Below are 18,101 nucleotides of genomic sequence, written 5' to 3' on the forward strand. Positions count from 1 at the left end.
CGCGCTCCTTGCTAGTTTTCAATCTGGCCGGGGGCAGTTCTTCACGGGGGCCTGCCCCACCCCTGTTTACAGTCCCGGCCAATCAGCGGCGGGCCCGCCATTTTTCAAACGCTTTTCCTGCCGCCAATCAGGGTCGAGCAGTCCATTCCTCTCTAGACCGGTTCCAACGGGTCTGGGAGTTAACGACCTGGGGGTGAGACCCACCGAACCTGCTAGGTTAAGCCTGGAGGGACGGGCCTGGCCAGACACCCGCCAATCGGGAGCCTCCTCCGCGGGAGGGCGGGGACTCTCCGGGTTTGAATAATCCCTCCCAGCCAATCAGAGAAGAGGGAGGTGTGGCCCGCGGGCTGGTCCGGTCAAGTTGCCGTGGCGCGGAGAACTCTGCAAAACAAGAGGCTGGGGATTGCGTTAGCGAGAAACCAGTTCTCGCCGGAGCTTGGGGAAGGAAGTCTCTCTCCGCCGAGGTCTGAGGGAAGCAGCGCTCGCGCCAGGTAAGGAGCGGCCGAGAGGCCCCGGCCTTGGCGGCCTGGCTCTTAACGCGTAGACCCCGAGGGGACGTCTGCCGGGCTTGGGCGCGGCGGCTTCGGCGGCTTTAGAGAGCGGCCGGGTCTCTGGGTGAGGGCCGGGGGCCATGGAGGGCGGGCGGGCGGGCGACCGGGCGGGAAGCCCTTACGCCCGGCCGCGTTTTCGGTTTCTTTCTTTCCCTGTCTCTGACTCTTTAATTAAAAACTGGATCGGATGTGGGTCTCGGCGGTGGCTTGTGGAAGTGTGAGGCGCGCGGCCGGCGGCGGCTTTTCGGCCTCGGGGCCGAGGCGCGGGCGGGTCGCGCGGGTCGGAGCCGGGCGGGGCTGGGCCGGGCCGGGGCGCGCGCTCCCGCGCTCGCACGCACGCGCGCGCGGGATTTAGGCGGGAAGCGGAGCGGAATCCCCCCCCTCCCTCCCCGCTGTCCCCGCTCCCCTCCCCCCAGCCTCCTCTTCGCGGGTCCCCACCCCACCGTCCCCGGACACGACTCTTCTCCACGGCAGGTAGACCATCCCCGCGCCGTCGTCATGGGCAAGGGTGACCCCAACAAGCCGCGGGGCAAAATGTCCTCGTACGCCTTCTTCGTGCAGACCTGCCGCGAGGAACACAAGAAGAAGAAGCATCCTGACTGGTCGGACAACTTCGCCGAGTTCTCCAAGAAATGCTCCGAGAGATGGAAGACCATGTCCGCAAAGGAAAAGTCCAAGTTTGAAGATTTTGGTCAGGAGCGACCAAGCTCTTGTTATGACAGGGAGATGAAGAACTATGTTCCTCCCAAAGGGGATAAGAAAGGAAAGAAAAAAGACCCAAATGCTCCGAAGAGACCACCGTAAGTTGATCTGAGAACTGATGGAATCCACCGCCCGCCCCCCCAACCCCCCATCCTCCTTTATTTGTTAACTCTGGCTTCCTTGCAGGTCTGCCTTCTTCCTGTTTTGCTCTGAAAATCGCCCAAAGATCAAACTTGAACACCCTGGCCTGTCTATTGGAGATACTGCAAAGAAACTGGGTGAGATGTGGTCTGAGCAATCTGCCAAAGATAAACAACCTTATGAGCAGAAAGCAGCTAAACTAAAGGAGAAGTATGAAAAGGTACGATGCATGTCAGCTGTAGGAGCTTGGGATATTTGTTAACCTCGGCCTGTCGTCAGTTTTTGGAAAGCCCAGATGAAACTTGAACAGCACAGACAAGTTCACCTTGTGATACAGTGTTTGTGGCCCTTGTAAATTCCTGCCTGTACACTTGTTGTAGTTGTGTAAATCTGTTTTAGAGGATAGAGTGCCAGCTATGCTTTTAGGTAGTTGTATATTAAATATAAATGTAAGGTGGGAAGGGGCTACATGCAAAGTAAATTGACTGATAGTAAAAGTGGTGTGACTGATCTCAGGCAGCTGCCGTTAGTTATCTGATGTGCTTTCTCAAGCATAAAGGGAACAATTGCTCTCAAACCTGGAATGGTTTGAATACCAGCTAATAAGGGGTTTGGTCAGTGTTAAGTTGTTTACAATTAAGTGGTCTTTCACACTTGAGTAATGGTACCGGATGCTGATCTTACTTTGACAATGTTTCAGGATATTGCTGCATACCGTGCCAAGGGCAAAAGTGAAGCAGGAAAGAAGGGTCCTGGTAGGCCAACAGGCTCAAAGAAGAAGAATGAACCAGAAGATGAGGAAGAGGAGGAGGAAGAAGAGGAGGAGGAAGATGAAGAGGAAGAAGATGAGGATGAAGAATAACCTAAAGTGTGGAGTATATGTGCTCAGGCAATTATTTTGCTAAGAATGTGAAATTCAAGTGCAGCTCAACATTAGCTTCAGTATAAAAACTGTACAGATTTTTGTATAGCTGATGAGATTCTTTGTAGAGAAAATACTTTTTAAAGAGTTTGTAGCTTCATGGGCTACAACTACAGTTAGATTTAAAGCTTTTGATGTTGAATGTTTCTAAATATTTAATGGTTTCTTTAATTTCTTATGGTAGCAAAAAAAAAAACTTCATAGGAATTTGTATTACCAGTAAAAAAATTTTTTTAGGATGTTGCATTTTTTGTTTTTTTTTTAAATTTGTAATAAAATAATGTATATTACTTGCATTGTGTTTGTATTAATTTTTCCTTAAACACAGATGCGGGCATGTTAGTCTTTTTTACACAGTTTTAAGTTTTGTGTTAACCATTTACTAATTTGCTTCTCTGATTTTTGTGGTTAGAAGGGCCAATTTCTTTTAATGACCACAAGCTAAGATATTAGCAACAGGTTAAAGCGTTAAGGACATACTATACTGCCTTGATTTCCAGAGCAAATAGACTTAAAAACTTTAATGTGATTACAAGTCTAAAAGATTATCCATTCAAATTTGGAGTGGGGGTATGATCTTTTACATTTTTAGGCTTTGGATAGCTTAGTATACTAAAATATTTTGGATACTGTACTAGATACCCAGGTCTGGGGATTTTGTTAATTTTGATTCACTTTTTTAGCAGTATGAATTTGACTTATGGACAGGTCTTAGCTTATCTAAGTCTTAGCTTGTACCAAACTTGGAAGTTACGAGATGAGGTGAGTTAAATGTATTGGGAAACTTGTGTATGTTGAAAGTAGGTTATACTAGGCTGGTTGTGGTGGCAGGTACATGTAATCCCAGAGTGGAAGGTCGAGAGGCAGAAGGGTTGGGAGTTAGGCCTACCCTGGCTAGACACCACCACTACCCAAGTTATATCCCTTTTCAACTTTGGATTTTTCAAGAGTACTAACAAATCAAGAATGTGATTATAACTATATATGTATGTACATCTGACAGAGCTAAAAGGTATAGATAATACAGAATGTGCTACTTAGAATATCAACCTTTATTTTTTGTTTTTGACAATGCTGGAGATAGGACCCAGAGCCTTATGCATGCCAGGCAAGTGATGTGCCTTTGAGCTCACTTGAATGTCCTTGCTGTTTTCTCCCAAACCTGTACTTGAAGTTTGTTAGAAAACTACATTAATAGTATATAGTGTACACTAACCATACTAGCAGTTTTGTAGTACCCGCTCGATGGAAGTAATGATTCTCAAATTTCATTCTGTTATTCTGATGTATATCTCACGTGTATCATATTCTAAAACCATATTTTTTTTTAACACTTAAGGGTGTTCTGTTTTGCTTTGATCCTTTTTTTTCTTTAAAGATTTATTATTATTATTATATGTAAGTACACTGTAGCTGTCGTCAGACACACCAGAAGGCATCAGATCTCATTACAGATGGTTGTGAGCCACCATGTGGTTGCTGGGATTTGAACTCGTGACCTTCAGAAGAGCAGTCAGTGCTCTTAACCGCGGAGCCACCTCTCCAGCGCTGCTTTGATCTTTTTATCTTGTTGCTCTATGTTTTTATGGCGATAGTTGTATATTAAGAGAAATGGGACTTTGGGGGGGGGTTACTTTTTTCCTTTGTCGTTTTTTGTTTTTTTTTCGAGACAGGGTTTCTCTCTGTAGCCTCGGCTGTCCTTGAACTCAGAAATCTGCCTGCCTCTGCCTCCCAAGTGCTGGGATCAAAGGTGTGCGCCACCACTGGCCGGCCCTTTGTTGTTTTTAAATGAACAGCTTTATTTGAGTGTAGTTAAATGTGTAACTTACATGACCCTAGGAAGCCTATCTCAGGCAAGACCAATATCAGTTCTTCGTTTTTTTTTTTTAGAGAAAAATGAAGATTGGATATTGCACATCAGGTAGTAACACTTGCTGCCCGAGCCTGATCTGAGCTCAGTTCCCAGAATGAACTGAGAAGGTGTTTCTGACCTGTCTCTGGTCAGTCACACGAGTATCACTATAAGAATAAATACAACATCTTAAATCTGATTTCCCAGCTGGATGTGGTGGTGCATGTCTTAAATCCTAGGTAGAGGAGAGTGGGTCTCAGGTATAGCCTGGTCTACATGTCTTGGGGGAAAAAGGAGCAAAAACCTCACTTCCCATGACTTCATATACCATGAAATGTTTTTAACAAAACAGTTTTTATTTCTCAGGGAATAACAAAGGAACTGTTAGGGCATTTTCTAACACTTAGTCTTTTTTTTTTTTTTTTTTCTTTTGGTTTTTCGAGACAGGGTTTCTCTTTTTAGCCCTGGCTGTCCTGGAACTCAACTTGGTAGACCAGGCTGGCCTCTACCTCAGAAATCCGCCTGCCTCTGCCTCCCGGGTGCTGGGATTAAAGGTGTGCGCCACCACGCCCGGCCAGTTTGGCATTTCTATGATGGTTCTTATGCTGCAACAAGGTTAAGACATTTTCTGGGGGTTCAGTGAACCTCATAATGTGTTCCTGGGCCTCCCCAATCATCTCTTGGTGAACTTCATCCTCCCATGTTACCACACCTATAGAACAGCACAATTAGAATGTTCACTTTAAAAGTGAAAAATCAGGCTGGAAGGATGGCTCAGCTGTTAAAGCGCCCAGGCTATTCTTGCAGGGGACCTGGGTTCCATGGCCAGCGTACACACAGTGACTCACAATTATAAGTAGAGTTCCAGGAGACCTAATCTGTCTTGGTTCCCTCAGGCACCAAGAATGCATGTGATGTACATGCAGAGAAAACACAACACACACATACACTAATAAAACAGTAATTAGAAAGTGGAAATTGTTTTATATCACCTATCCACTTTCCTTTCTTCACTAAGGCAATGTCCCAGTATTTTGGCCCTGCTGATCTGAGCACTGTAAACCAGCCTGGCTTCATTTTCAAGAGTCCGCCTCTTAAGTGGTTAGCATTAAAGGTGTGTGCTACCATGCCTGTAGTTGTTCTGTAGCTCAGGTAACAATAGCCATTCATCCCTTCAATCATAAATATGCATTCTTTAACTTTCCGCATTACCAAAAGAGCTGAGGTGGCTTATACAAGCAACCTAACAACATACAATACAAATATAAAGGGGGCAGGGGACAAGACTAAAATTAAAAAGCGATAGGAGCTTCGACTTGAGAACAACTCTTATTCTTTTTTTTTCCCTTTATTAGATATTTTCTTTATTTACATTTCAAATGCTATCCCGAAAATTCCCTATACCTTGCTCCCCTACCCACCAACTCCCACTTCTTGGCCCTGGCATTCCCCTCTATGGGGCATATAAAGTTCGCAAAGCCTAGGGGCCTCTCTTCCCAATGATGGACAGCTAGGCCATCTTCTGCTACATATGCAGCTAGAGACATGAGCTCTGGGAGTACTGGTTAGTTCATATTGTTCCATCTATAGGGTTGCAGTACCATGGGTTCTTTAGCTCCTCCATTGGGGACCCTGTGTCCCATCCTATAGCTGACTATGAACATCCACTTCTGTATTTGCCAGGCACTGGCATAGCCTCATAGGAGACGGTTATATCAGGGTCTCTTCAAGATCTTGAGAACAGCTCTCTTCTTAACTGGTTCTTTACTTAGTCTCTTGGTAAAAATTTAAAATAGGTGTAGTGGTACATTACACACTTGATCCTGGCCTTTGGGAGGCGGGTGTGGAAGAATTGGGAGTTCAGACTACATCTACTAATCCTTAGCCCCAACAGGAACATCAGCATGGACAGATGCTTTAACTTCTCGATGTGTGCAACTTGCTGTAAATCTTAGTTACTTTTGGTAATTATAAAAAGTGATGGATAAAGTCTCTTAGGATTTGGCCTTTTTAGTCTAATACTGTGCCAGGAAAATGTACCTCTAGTTCATTCATGCTTTTCATTGTATACCATAACAGTATATGATCCTGTCAGCTCCGTGGAGTGACACAGCCTTCGTCCCAGCACTTGGGAAGCAGCGGCAGGTGATCTCTTGTCAGGGTGAGGCCAGCCTCGTCTACATAGTGAGTTCCAAGATAGCCAGAGCTATCAAGACTGGTTTGGAAAAACAAAAGCTCTAAAACCATTATATGATTATGTTATAGTTTATCCACTCTACTAATGGGCATTTAGCTTTTATTTCCTTTCTGCTGCAATGGCAGACTCCCACTGTCTTTTCAGCTCAGCAATATATATTAGTACTCTTTTTTTTTTTTTTTTTAAAGATTTATTTATTTATTTATTTATGTAAGTACACTGTAGCTGTCTTCAGACACTCCAGAAGGGGGCGTCAGATCTTGTTACGGGTGGTTGTGAGCCACCATGTGGTTGCTGGGATTTGAACTCAGGACCTTTGGAAGAGCAGTCGGGTGCTCTTACCCGCTGAGCCATCTCACCAGCCCAGATATTAGTACTCTTGATCTTCCTTCTTTGTCTCCCAGGTAGACAGACATGGTACATGGGTTCACCTTGTGTTTTTTTTCTCTCTCTCTCTTTAAAGGTTTATATGCATTGGTGTTTTGCCTGCATGTAAGATCCTGAGGGTACCAGATTCCCTGGACCTGGAGCTACAGACAGCTGTGAGGTAGGTGCTGGGAATTGAGCCTAGGTTCTCTGGAAGAGCAGCCAGTGCTCCTAACTGCTGAGCCATCCCTCCAGCTCCATTGTCTCTTTTAAAAATATGGCAGGTTGCTTTGCCTGTTGTGCAGTTCCTGAAAAGAGTTGCCCATGTATTTTGTCATTTTTAAGGCTGTTTAGGGATAGCAGGTTAAATCCAATACCACTGACTGTCAAATTTTCTATTAGAAGTTTCATTTGGGGGACGTAATCCTTAATAAAGCTGGATTTAGCATTCTCAAAAGTCAAGTGTGACTTCATTTAAATTACCACTGAGAGTCACATCTACACAGGTTGTATGGTGAACAATGAGGCAGATAAAACAATTTCTTTCCCATGGTCATCATTTCACATACAGCTTCTGTAACTTCCCAACTTCATTCCATTTGTAAAGTATGGACAATAATACCTGAAACATAAAATATATACTTCCACTCACACTGCCTTTTTGCAGGGTCTGCACTGTAGAAGTCTTATTTTTAAAAAATATCACAAAATCAGAAAGTAACATGTTAATAACCTTGATCATGTGTTGAGAACATTATATAAATACTTTAGGCACACTGAAAACTCTACAATCCTGTAAAGCAAATACTGCAAATGAGGAAGCTGTGCTATAAACTTAAATCACTCACACTGGACTCTTACTATGTTATATTACCATTTATTTGCACAGATTGTAACATCCACCACTATAAAAATTAAAATGCCCCCTGCTGCAACTCTGCTCAAAGGTAGGCTTGAGTCATTTAAAAACAATCAGAATCTACTAAGCTCAATTATAGGCAATTCAAAAATCTTTTTTTTCCCCAACTTTATTTTATTTTATTTTATTTTGGTTTTTCAAGACTGGGTTTCTCTGTATAGCCCTGGCTGTCCTGGAACTCACTCTGTAGACCAGGCTGGCCTCAAACTCAGAAATCCGCCTGCCTCTGCCTCCTGAGTGCTGGGATTAAAGGTGTGTGCCACCATGCTCGGCTTTTCCCCAACTTTATTAAAGAAAGGGAAAAAAACCACAACCAAACAACCAAACAAAAACAAACTGGTGGTAAATCTCTAGAACATGGTCAATCTCCTGGGATTCTCCCCTGAAAGTGTGCCCCAAGCACATGCTGGTGTAACAGTTCCCATCACTATGCAGGTAACAAGCCGACATCCACATGTGCCCATCTTCCTACTTTCTTCAGTCCATGGTCTGTCTTTGGATCAGCAATGACGGCCTGAACGGCTACTATGGTTTCATTAATTTTCCTCTATAGCCCTCTGAGCTCTTCTATGTGCAGCAACTGCAGGCTCTGAGCAGCTTCATTAAGAACTGCATCGCCCGTGTCAGAGCCAAGAATATGTTTGTCTAGAGCAACAGGCAAGCCCTCTTTTGTTGGATTTGCTTTGGCAACTGCATCCTGTGTTAGACATTCCTGAACCAAAATGCGAATTGCCTTAAGCATTACCAAGTAGTCACCCTGGTGCTGAATCTGAAGGAGGTTAGCTAGAGCCGTGACACCAGTCTTGGCGTCAGGATAATTTACATCCAAGTTGATCAGTGGCTCTGCATTTTTAGCTGTGTTGTCAGTATTTTTCCTGTTATCATGTACTAAGTCCTTGTAGTTTTCAGGGTTATCTCCATATTCAAGTCTAACAGCTAAACCAACACGCGCCAGTCAATTGCTTCTTGCCGATCGATCGTGAGTCTTGAAAGGACAGTTAACATCTCTGAGATACTTTTCAAAGAACTTGGGCCAGTCAGTGCCGTGGATGTCTCTCAAGGTTACTTCTGTCTTTGATCTCGTTGTGTCTGATTTTTCTGGTCTTCAAGCCAAGTAATAACAGTTTCTAAATTTTGTTCCATCTTGGCAGTTGAAGCCTGAAGGGTTGTGATAATCCAGGGCCGTGAGCTTGCATCGGAACATGGTCCCCACTGTTCTTGCTGAGCGCCTGGGCCTCCACCGGGACAGGAGAAGCCGCAATTCAAAAATCTTAAAGAGAATTATCACAAAACAATTCTTGATCTTATTTAGAAACAGTCCGTTCTTTAATCTCTAGTATAAGTCCCCACAATTTAAATTTCTGTCTGGTTCTATTTTTTTTTTTTAATTTAATTACTTTTTTCTTTTCACATTATATCCTGCCCCCTCTTGGTCACCCCCTCCCACAATCCTCCCACCATCCCTCCTCCCCTTCTCCTCTGAGCAGGTTGGGGGCCTCCTGGGTACTCTCCCACCCTGACACATCAAGTCTCTGTGAGGCTAGGTGCTTCCTCTCCCACTGAGGCCCAACAAGGCAGCCCAGCTAGAAGAACATGTCCCACGATCAGGCAACAGCTTTAGGACAGCTCCTGCTCCACATGAAGACCAAACTGCACATCTGCTACGTATGTGCCAGGGACCTAGGTCCAGCCCGTTGCATGCGCGTTGGCTGGTGACTCTGCCTCTGAAAGCCTCAAGAGTCTAGGTGGCTGACTCTCTCAGCCCTCCTGCGCAGTTCCCATCCCTTAGAGGTCGCAATCCTTTCTCCTGTTCTTCGATAAGAGTCCCCAAGCTCCATCCACTGTTTAGCTGTGTGTGTCTGCATCTGAGTCAGCTGCTGGGTGGAGCTTCTCAGAGACGGACTATCGGACTATCGTTAACCGTGTCAGGGATAGGTGCTTGCCTGTGGCATGGGGCTCAAGTTGGGCCGGTTATTGGTTGACCATTTCCTTAGTTCCATCCCTAGTCCGTGCATTTCTTGCAGACAGGATAAATTTGGGTCGAAAGTTTTGTGGGTGGGTTGGTGTTCCCACCGCTCCAGTGGGGTTCCTCCCTCGCTACAGAAGAAGGCTGCCACTTCAGGTTCCATATCTCCAATGTAGTGAGTCACAGCTAAGGTCACCCCCATTGATTTTTGGGCACCTCCCTAATTCCAGGTCTCAGTCTCTCCTTAGAGATGCCCCCTACCTTCCCACCCGTCAGTCAGTTGCAGATTTCCATTCATTCTCATGGCCATCTGGCTGTCACCCCTGTCCTTCCTCACATCTGATCCTGAATCCCCCCTCCCCCTCCTCATCCCCTCTCCCATCCAGTTCCCTCCCTCCATTTGCCTTGTAGGATTATTTTATTCTCCCTTCTAAGTGAGATTTAATCATCCCCACTCAAGCCTTTCTGCTTGTTTAGCTTCCTTGGGTCTGTGGAGTATGGCATGAGTATTTTATGGCTAATATCCACTTATAAGTGAGTACATACCATGCATATCCTTTGGGGTTTGGGTTATCTCACTCAGGATGATATTCTCAAGATCCATCCATTTAACTGCAAACTTCATGATGTCTTGTATTCGATTGTGTAGATGTACTACATTTTCTTTATCCGTTCTTCAGTTGAAGGACATTTAGACTGTTTCCCGTTTCTGGCTATTACGAATAAAGCTGCTATGAACATACTTGAGCAAGTGTCTTTGTGACGTGGTGGAGTATCTTTTGGGTATATATGCCCAGGAGTGGTATAGCTGGGTCTTGAGGGAGAAACTGAGAAACTGTCAAGTTGATTTCCAAAGTAATTCTATCTGGTTCTTTCATTGCTCAATACTTTTAAAGACCCATACATGTGGACTAATTTTCATGTACCAAACTTTTGCTCATCTAGGTATCTAACTCTGGCCAGACACCACCAGCCTTGTCTTTCATTGACACAAACATCCACCTGCCTCAGCTTCACAAGTGCTGGGTGGAGATACATGTGCCACCATGCCCCACTGTTATGATGACTATACCCAATCACATTCCGTTTAGAAATGAAAAATGTTCTCTGTGAGATAGTCTTTAAGCAGGCCCTTACTTTGAACATCTGTATCCCTGTTGCCTTTTGAAATGGTTTGTTTTACAAAGTTCTACATACCATTTCTAATTTTATTTTGGTAGACTCCCACTCTCTTGGCTTCAGTTTGTTGATGTGTTGCTTTGATTTAAAAATAGTTTGGCCAGGGGCTGGAGAGGTGGCTCAGTGGGTAAGACCACCAAAACTGCTCTTCCAGAGGTCCTGAGTTCAAATCCCAGCAACCACATGGTGGCTCACAACCATCTGTAATGGAATCTGATGCCTTCTTCTGGGGTGTCTGAAGATAGCCACAGTGTACTCATATACATATAATAAATCTTTAAAAAATAATAGTTTGGCCATAAATAGGCAATTTTATTGAAATAGTCACTGCCAAGAAAGATACTCATTTCTGAGAGTATATTTTATCATCTGATGGGTGATGTAACCAAGTGTTAGAAATAAGCAACCTGAGCAGGGTGTGGTGGCCCACACCTTTAATCCCAGCACTTGGGAGACAGAGGCAGGAGAATTTCTGAGTTTGAGACCAGCCTGATCTACAAAGTGAGTTCCAGGACAGCCAGGGCTATACAGAAAAACCCTATTTCAGAAGAAAAAAAAAAAGAAAAAGAAAAAGAAAAAGAAAAAGAAAAAGAAAAAAAAAAGAAATAAGCAACCTGAAAGGCTGCAAAAGGTTTACAACCACTCGTAATGGGATCCGATGCCCTCTTCTGGTGCATCAGAAGACAGCAAACGTTGGGCCTGAGTGAGCAGAGGTTCTAAATTCAATTCCCAACAACCAGATGAAGGCTCACAACCATCTGTACAGCTACAGTGTGTACTCATATACATAACATAAATAAATCTTTAAAAAAAAAGAATCTGTTTCCATTCTACAGGTGGACACATGTACATACGGCAGAATTCTAAATAACACTCGGGCACATACTCATCTAATAACTATAGTTTGCATTATTTCAGCTATTAACCCTAAATAAACCCTGTAAATAAAAAGCCTGATTAATTTTTTTCCTCGGGGGTAAGCCAGATATTTTTTTTTTTTTAAGATTTATTTATTTATTATATGTAAGTACACTGTAGCTGTCTTCAGACACTCCAGAAGAGGGCGTCAGATCTTGTTACGGATAGTTATGAGCCACCATGTGGTTGCTGGGATTTGAACTCCGGACCTTCGGGAGAGCAGTCGGGTGCTCTTACCCACTGAGCCATCTCACCAGCCCGGTAAGCCAGATATTTATTTTTGGCTCTTGTTCTTCTTAAAAACCCGAGTAAGTGTGCAATTACATATAGAAATAATTACAAGCACCGAAAGGCTATGGATTAAAATACAATATTTTATTTTTCCTCACCTAAAAAACAAGCAACCCAGAATTAAGTTATACATAAGCCTCTTGAGCTTACCCTAATAAAATTTTGAGTATTTGTACAATTTCTACAGAAACATACAGTGTATCAAAATCTGCATAAATCAAATTTATAAAATGTGTAGAAATGCATAGTGATATTATCAATTTACAAAGCAAGGAGATGGGGATTATTTCCAAAGCAGCCCGAAGTACAAAATAGTCATTATGGTGGCAGCTTCTGATACTTTCATGTGTGGAAAGGTTTCTGATTTCCATATATAGAATCATGTTCATATAGTATCCTAACGAACTGGACTAAAACCAATTTAATTTACCCATAAAATGACATGCACAGTTCATGTGCCACCTTTCTTAGCCTATGCATAGATAACGAGGTTAAAATCTATTTAACGTGAAAAATGGTGTCCATTTCTAACACACAAGTAATTATCAGTTTCCTCTCTACAGTGGATTTATTTGCAATTATATAAGCATATAAATGCACTTCTTCTTTAAATATCCCTAGAGATGAACGTTTAAATAGTTGATCACAGGTCAGTAGCAAAATACAAATCTACAATTCAAGATTATAAATAAAACTGTCCAGGATGTTGAATTGTTACTGCCTAAATTTGATGAACTAAGGTTGGAAGAAAAATAATTGTACACTTTTCTTCCAAAAAAAAAATTTAGGCTTTTTACTTCTTTCCCCTAAGCTTTATTTAAAAATATTTCCTTCTGGCAGTAGTTTGTGAATTTCTGTCATTGATACCATGATTACATGATCAAAAATATTTAACTGGCCCCAGCTCACTACATTGCTTTTCTTTTTCTTTTTTTGGCACTCAATGTAGACATTTTATCTTGGGGGGTTGGGGATAATAAAAGACTTCCTAGAAATTAAAGTTTTCAACATTTGGTTCTCTTAAAGTAGGTATTGTCTTAATAAATGTTCAAATTAAATCTTCTTTTCCCTGGAGAATATATATAAAAAAATTTACACTTCCTAAAAAAGAAATTAAGGAATCCTACAGAGCTAGCATCTAACTTCGCAGAATGTCGTCCACATTTGTTGATGATCTGTATTCTTAGACAATAAGATCTAAGAATAGAAAATTAGATACTAATTTTCCTAAATTAAAAAGAATACGCATGGAATTTCCTTTGAATGTAGACAAATAAAAGTGTCAGCTCATCTCTGTGCACAGCTTGTGCTGAGAGGTGGTTCTCTAAGGCTTCCATCTCACAAGGGCTTGGGGATTTTTCCTCAGGACCAACCTAAGGTGTCCACACTAGGGCTTGTGTTGTTTCCCTGCCCCTCACCCCCCCTTCAAGTTTCAAACTGAGAATTATGTTTAGTTTTCTATGACTGGTACTGGGGAACGCAGATACAAAATGTAGATGGGCAAAAACCAACCCCTCTTTTTAGAAGGAGGACCCCTTTGCTAGCCTAGAAGTTGGTGTGAACAGAGGCTAGAGAGGTAATGCCACAGAATCTTCAGGACCCACGGAACAGCCTTGTGATGGGTCCATTGCCATCCTTGTACCAGCCATACAACATTCCACCTCATAGCCAAGAAATTCTCCTGTGAGTAACAGACAGGTTCCCCAGGTGACATTCATTGTCACCATCATAGAAGTGTCACTAGAAGCTCTCAAACAATATACTGAGAAATGAAAGAGGCACTAAATGTGTTGAAATTCACCTTTCAAACAGCAGCATGACTGAAGGAAGGCCACCTTGGCCAACGACCTGTGGCAGTGCTTCCGAAAGATGTAAAATTAAATACACAGCAGGTGGACCATCACCAAGTCGGATGTGAAAGTCTGCTTACTCCAACCTTGTTTTTTTGTTTTTTTTCAAGTGTGTTAAAAAACAAGAACAACAACAACAACAACAACAACAAAAACAAACTGCTTTCCAGACCCCTGAGTGTATTCCCAAAGAAGACAATACATGCTTTAACTCGGCGCTTCAGGAAACCGAGTTAAAGGCACAAATTACTAACATCATCGTAAAACAAAACAAAAAAACGATGTAAACATCTAGAGTTTAAGGTAAGAGCAGTTTTGTAAACAGTCACTGCAGATGACAATGGTATTGTAAAATCACAGTTTGTCAATGCCCCTTCCAACTGATCAGAGAGGTTCCAGGTTTGGAGCTGTACAAAATTAGTACTAATGGTTGCAGCAGGTTCCAGGTGGTTTTCAGTCCTCCATAAATGTACTTGTCAGTAGGTAGGTTGTTGGTTCTCTCTGTTCTCGTCAAACACTGTGGATGTTATTCATCTCCCACTTCTGACTCATTTTACTGGAGTCACAGGTGGAGATGAACACTTGATGCAGGACCTCCGATCGATCTAAGCACTTTCCGGAAGTGATGTGTGTAAACCTGTGCAGGCTCTGCAAAACACAGTGAGCCAAAGTAAGGGTTTTTTGCTTTTTTGTTTTTGTTTTTTAAGATTTATTTATTTATTTTATGCATGAGTACACGATTGCACTCTTCAGACCCACCAGAAGAGGGCATCACATCCCATTACAGCTGGTTGTGAGTCACCATGGGATTTGAACTCAGGACCTCTGGAAGACCAGTCAGTGCTCTTAATCACTGAGCCAACTCTGCAGCCCAAAAGTAAATGTTAAATGTGGACTCTGTTACTTCCGATAGGAAGACGGGGCATCAAGTGGAGGGATGGGGTGCCACGCCAGTCAAAACCTCTGACTCAGAACTGTGTCTGGCTAACAGGAAGACCAGTAGTCTTAACAAACCTGGACCCCTGAGAGTGTTGGTATCTTTTTATTGCTGTTTAGAAAAAGGGTCTCAATCTTGTTGCATAGGCTGCCTTTGAATGCACAGCCTTCCTCCCTTGGCCTCACAAGTTTTGGGATTCCAGGCTAGGACAACAGTACGGAGTGAATTTCAATTATCCTTAAGGTTTAAGGGGGACGCCGAAGCCAGGAAGTCTGCAGGCTCGGTTCACACTGATCTTCTCAGCCACCCATATGTCGCCATTCTTTTCCTACTGGCATCCACTGTTTCCCATGGCGACTGCACAGAACATCAGCTCACATTAGGGACAACCTGAGTGCAGTCCTCAGATTCTCCTGAGACTGACTCTCTCTCTCTCTCTCTCTCTCTCTCTCTCTCTCTCTCTCTCTCTCTCTCTCTCGGACAGGGTTTCTCTGTGTAGCCCTGGCTGTCCTGGAACTCACTTTGTAGACCAGGCTGGCCTCAGAACTCAGAAATCCGCCTGCCTCTGCCTCCCGAGTGCTGGGATTAAAGGCGTGCACCATCATGCCTGGCTTCTCCTGAGACTCTTAATGCTGGATTTTTGCTCATCTAGTTTTCCTCTCTGTAAACTGACCAGAAACAATCACCTATGTTCTTTTCTTTTTTCTCTTCCTTACAACATTTTGCTTATTTTTAACTGCATCTTTTTTTTTTTTTCATCTATACAATATAGAACAGCATGTTTTAGATGGCTTCCACACTCTTACACTCTGTCACTAGGGTGATGAACAAACACATAGTATCTTAAATACCTAAAACATGTAGATTCCAGTTTTTAATTTTTTTTTTTAATTTGGGGGTTGGTACTGAGGATTAAATTACTATTCGGTACCTCTGAGTTCTATCACCAACCAATATCCATTCATGTGGTCTCCCTATGTAGTATCTTAATTACGGTTTCCCCTCCCTCTGCTCCTCCCAGTTCCTCTCACCTCCTCTCCCATTCAAATCCTATCCCTGCTGTCGCTCATTAGAAAACAGACGGGCTTTGAAGGGATGGTGATAAAGTAAGATAAAACAAGAACCAACACATCCACACGGGACAAAACAAGCCAGCGGAAGGAAGAGACCCCAGAAAGACCCAGGGTCCCAGGATGTAGTCCAGGCTGGCCTTGAACTCACACTCCTGCTTCAGCCTCCAGAAAGCCACTCGTGACTTTTGGATGGATGGTTTTGCTCTGCTACTCTTTTCTACAGATCTCTACCACTGGTTCCTTCTGTGAAAATAAAAACTACTAACCTGTCAGGAGTTGGTAATGTCTTTTCCAACTTGTTATTAAATTTTTTTTTTTTTCAGATCTCTAGAGCTAACTCAGCAGGTAAAGACGTTTCTTTCAAAGCCTCCTGACCCAGGTTCGATCCCCGAGACCCACATAAAGGTGGATGAGAGAACAGGTTGTGCAAAGTTGTCCTCTGACCCCAGGACAAGCATGCATGCCACAGGGCCAGAGGGTCTCTCTCCTCACACATGTCGCACACAGGACACAAACAATGACAGTACATGAAAATAAAACTCAGCAATTTACGTGTTCAGAATCCACGAGAGATGGCGCCTGGGAATATTACTAAGGAAGGAACAATGCCTTCAGAACGGGAGTGGGAGAGCAAACATTCGATGATTAGAACGAAGGACTTATTCAGAGCCTTTCAGTTTGCAAGGCTTGGCTAACGTTTGGGTTCATAACAAGACAACTGACTGGTTCTGTCCCAACCGACAGTTTGAAGAATATACATTCCGGGTGTGCAAACGAGTGCTTGCTGACTCTTGGGCCTGCCTCTGGTCTCTCTCTTCTCTTTGCCTGTTTTGTCCTGTTCTGATGTGTTAGTTCTTGTTTTATTTTATTTTACTTTATTTCATTTGATTCCTTAGAAGCCCGTCTGTTTTCTTATGAGAGACAGAAAGGAAGCAGATTTGTATGGGAGGGGAGGCGGGAGGAACTGGGAAGAGCAGAGGGAGGGGAAGCAATAATCAGGATATATTATGTGAGGGGGAAAAAATCTATGTGAGAAAATTCAATCAAAGGAAAAAAACTATACATTAATCCATTAACATGGTTGAATCTTGCCAGAAAGCTTTAAATATGCACAGCCCTAACAGAGAAGCAGCTCCGGAGGGCTGCAGGGTCATGTGAATAAATCTGACCTTTAAAACAACCAACCCCTGTTCCAGTCAGCAGAAGGTGAGGAAGGCCCAGCGGCCAATTCTTATTTGCCTGTCTCTACCGCCACCTGCTGGACAGCAAGAGGCAAGCACTTTCTTCTTTAATGGTCTAAGTTTGTGGCCTATCCTTGAGTCTCCCACTCATTCACACTGGATGAGAGCAGCGCTGGGAGCGGCCTCCTGGAACACTGAGTTTCTGAGATTGGCACTGACTCTTCACGCCTATCACGGTGGTCTCGCTGCATGATGTCACCGCTCCAGAGAACACAAGTGATACCTCCTTATAGCTCAGTGATTCACCCACGCAGGCATGTGTAAATCACTAATGCAGGAAGTCCCAGTCACGCATGTGAACATTTGGTCTTCAGACTCACCCACCTAAATTCTACTGGCTGGCTGTCACTGACAACGCGACAGCATACGTAATCCCCAGAGCATACCTTGAAGTACTGCCATTCCTTAAATTCATTTAGGTTACAGTGTGTAATCATGACTTTGGATCCATCAGGCCCCTTTGTCAAACACTGGTCATACTGCATGAGCTGATTGGCCTCATTGATCCGGAAAAGCTATCGAACAAACAAAATAGAGATGTCTTTCTTGCCAATACACATTTTACAAAAAGTGAAACTTAACTCCTATTATTAAACTGAATAACTAACTTATTCTATATATTTTTTGCATGTTGGAAACCATCAGTCTGCAGACAAGAACTATTCTCATTCTGAAATTAGTGAAGCCCTCTATCAATATAATAATTATATTCTGAATTCTTTATGCCTCTAATCCACAGAATGGGTAGTTAACACATATTTATCATGTACCAACAACAAAAAAATTAAAAACTAGAAGTAAGCCGAATAGTTTTTCACAACTGAAATTAGATATATGAAAATCCCTACATAAGGAAGCAAGAGAATATGTGTAAAATAATATTTGTGTAAAATACCTAGTACCGGAAGTAAACCAATGTCACTTACTAAACCAATGTCACTTACTAAACCAATGTCACTTACTAAACCAATGTCACTTACTAAACCAATGTCACTT

The 18,101-nt window shown here is 43.0% G+C and overlaps 2 protein-coding genes and 1 pseudogene across 3 annotated transcripts in view; 1 reads left to right on the top strand and 2 right to left on the bottom strand.

The window, feature by feature from the left end:
* The first annotated feature begins 346 nt into the window (after positions 1-346).
* Hmgb2 (high mobility group box 2) lies at positions 347-2,606 on the top strand. Its single transcript, XM_021219420.1, has 4 exons — positions 347-491; positions 1,026-1,351; positions 1,440-1,614; positions 2,095-2,606. The coding sequence occupies exons 2-4, from the start codon at positions 1,050-1,052 to the stop codon at positions 2,254-2,256; spliced, it is 639 nt and encodes a 212-aa protein (XP_021075079.1). The 5' UTR covers positions 347-491; positions 1,026-1,049; the 3' UTR covers positions 2,257-2,606.
* Positions 2,607-8,077: 5,471 nt separating this feature from the next.
* Positions 8,078-8,854, bottom strand: LOC110336264 (annotated as a pseudogene).
* A 3,213-nt stretch (positions 8,855-12,067) lies between these two features.
* Galnt7 (polypeptide N-acetylgalactosaminyltransferase 7) overlaps positions 12,068-18,101 on the bottom strand; it is a 131,328-nt gene continuing 125,294 nt past the window's right edge. For both annotated transcript variants that reach the window (XM_021218753.1, XM_021218755.1), the window contains exons 11-12: positions 17,492-17,620; positions 12,068-14,502 (exon numbers count right to left, since the gene is read on the bottom strand). In XM_021218753.1, the coding sequence (XP_021074412.1) occupies positions 14,365-14,502; positions 17,492-17,620 (267 nt within the window). In that variant the 3' untranslated portion in view covers positions 12,068-14,364. The remainder of the gene's footprint in view (positions 14,503-17,491; positions 17,621-18,101) is intronic.

The sequence above is a fragment of the Mus pahari genome, chromosome 19 (assembly GCF_900095145.1).
Source record: "Mus pahari chromosome 19, PAHARI_EIJ_v1.1, whole genome shotgun sequence".
NCBI lineage: Eukaryota > Metazoa > Chordata > Mammalia > Rodentia > Muridae > Mus > Mus pahari.

Coding starts and splice junctions, on each gene's coding strand:
- Hmgb2 (XM_021219420.1), top strand. CDS start 1,050: ATGGGCAAGGGTGACCCCAACAAGCCGCGGGGCAAAATGTCCTCGTAC. Junction 1,352..1,439: donor AATGCTCCGAAGAGACCACC/GTAAGTTGATCT, acceptor GCTTCCTTGCAG/GTCTGCCTTCTTCCTGTTTT. Junction 1,615..2,094: donor TAAAGGAGAAGTATGAAAAG/GTACGATGCATG, acceptor ACAATGTTTCAG/GATATTGCTGCATACCGTGC.